Source organism: Sorex fumeus, unplaced genomic scaffold (assembly GCF_029834395.1).
Source record: "Sorex fumeus unplaced genomic scaffold, SorFum_2.1 ptg000030l, whole genome shotgun sequence".
In the NCBI taxonomy this organism is placed as follows: Eukaryota; Metazoa; Chordata; class Mammalia; order Eulipotyphla; family Soricidae; genus Sorex; species Sorex fumeus.
Window position 1 is genome coordinate 15,138,867 of NW_026606087.1, and position 2,172 is coordinate 15,141,038.

The 2,172-nt window shown below is 42.5% G+C and overlaps 1 protein-coding gene across 1 annotated transcript; it reads right to left on the reverse strand.

Moving 5' to 3' along the window:
* Nucleotides 1-1,011: 1,011 nt before the first annotated feature.
* LOC130025344 (olfactory receptor 51H1-like) lies at nt 1,012-1,965 on the reverse strand. The gene has a single exon (XM_056116301.1). It carries the CDS (start codon nt 1,963-1,965, stop codon nt 1,012-1,014), a length of 954 nt encoding a protein of 317 aa, XP_055972276.1.
* Nucleotides 1,966-2,172: the final 207 nt, after the last annotated feature.

Below are 2,172 nucleotides of genomic sequence, written 5' to 3' on the forward strand. Positions count from 1 at the left end.
GGGGCTACAGTGTGTCACATACTTTGTTTACAGCAGACCTGATTCAATCTCCGGCACCACAAGTTCCCCAAAGCATCTCCAGAGGTAATCCTAAAGGTCCACAAGCACAGCCATCTATGGCCCTGGAGGGCTAACTCTTGCATGGCCCCATTGATTCCCTACACTGAAGGGCCTGAGTAGCACCACATCCTCAGGTCTTACAATTGAACTACTGCCTGGACAAGCCTAGAGCCAACAAAAGGACACAGAGTCTCAGGAGCACCTTGGAATCTACCATCTACCTGACACCCCACACACCCGCCCACCCACCACACACACACACACACACACACACACACACACACACACACACCACAAAGTCCAGTGTTGTACACATAAAAGATGAAAGTTACCCTGACCTTTTGATCTCAACTTATTTCAGTTCTTTATTATTTATTTATTTTTCACTTATGGGCCTTACCTGGCATACAACACAGTTTGTCCCTGTCAATTATATGCATTTCTAGTTTAAATCCTAAAATTTTAACTTAAAATTTTTCTGATTGATATTTTATTCCAATTGTGTTCTGTCCTAGGAGGTTTTCTTATTACTGAATTAGTATGTTTAATTATTTCCTATTATGATAATGAGGGCATTCCAAATGAGATGCAATGTTAAATTAATTCAATAGCTTTAATTTAAAAGACATACAATCTCAGGGCCTAGTTCCATGTCACAGAGTTGTTTAATATGGAATTAAAAATAATCTGTGTCTTAAGATGCTGCATGAAAACTCATAAAACAGTAGTGCAGAACAGTATACCTAATAGCTCCTGTATGATGCGCCACTTTCTGTAGTAGGCAAATGACAGTTTGGCACAGGAAAAGGCAAGTATTCTCTGAAAGCAGAGAAGTCTCTCTCTTTGCCCAATTCGAAGAAAAAAATTAAAAAATGAATTATAACCCTTTATTTATCATAGTCATCCTTAGCTTTTGCACAATATATCCTTTCTCTCTCAAACTGACCATCCTCAACCCTCTACAGTTACCTTGGTTCGAACAAATATCTGGATGATCTTCCTTCTTATCTCCTTGGTCTTCACAGTATAAACTACGGGGTTTAACACAGGGGGCACAAGAAGGTAGGCATTGGCCATGAGGGCATGAGTCAATGGTGAAAGGTGTTTGCCAAAACGATGAATGACAGACACTCCAATGAGTGGTACATAGAAGATGAGCACAGCACAGATGTGTGACACACAGGTGTTGAGTGCCTTCAGTCTGCCTTCTCCTGAAGCAATGGCCATTACCGTTCGAAGAATAAAAGCATAGGAGAGGAGGATGGAAAGGGAGTCAGAACCTTTGGTAAAGATAACAGCAATGAGCCCATAAAGACTATTGACACGAGTGCTGGCACAGGCCAGGCGCATGACATCTTGGTGGAGGCAAAAGGAGTGCGAGAGGATGTTGGAGCGGTAGAAAGGAAGGCGCTTGATGAGGAAAGGCACAGGGAAGACCACACAGACAGCCCTCGACAAGATAATCACGCCTATTCTGCAGACCACCCCATTGGTTAGGATGGTGCCATACCTGAGAGGGTTCCAGATAGCTACAACTCTATCAAAAGCCATGGCCACCAGCACTCCAGATTCAATAGCTGAGAAAGTATGGATGAAGTACATTTGAACAAGACAAGCATCAAAAGCAATTAGTTTGTAGTTAAACCAGAATATGCCCAGCATAGAGGGCAAAGTACAGAGGGCAAGTCCCATGTCAGCCAATGCCAGCATGCAGAGGAAATAATACATGGGGATATGCAGGGACGACTCAGACTTGATGGTGGAGATGATGATACCATTACCAAAGAGGGCAATAAAATATATAGCACCCAGTGGAAGTGCCATCCAGTAATACTGTTGTTCAAGCCCTGGAAGTCCAGTTAGCACAAAGTAAAGGTGTTGAAATTGGGTGTGGTTATCTGCCATCAAGCCAATGTGATACACAAACGTGGGAGATCTTCTGAGATGATGGCCTAAAATTACAGTGACAGAGATGAACAAAATATTAGAAATTCACATCCCCACACAACTTAACCACTTTACTTTCACCTGTGGCAAGGAATGTGTTAGAGAGGTCTGCATTCCAAAATTACTAATCCAAGCTGTTTTAAGTGGCTAGAGTATCTACTGGCC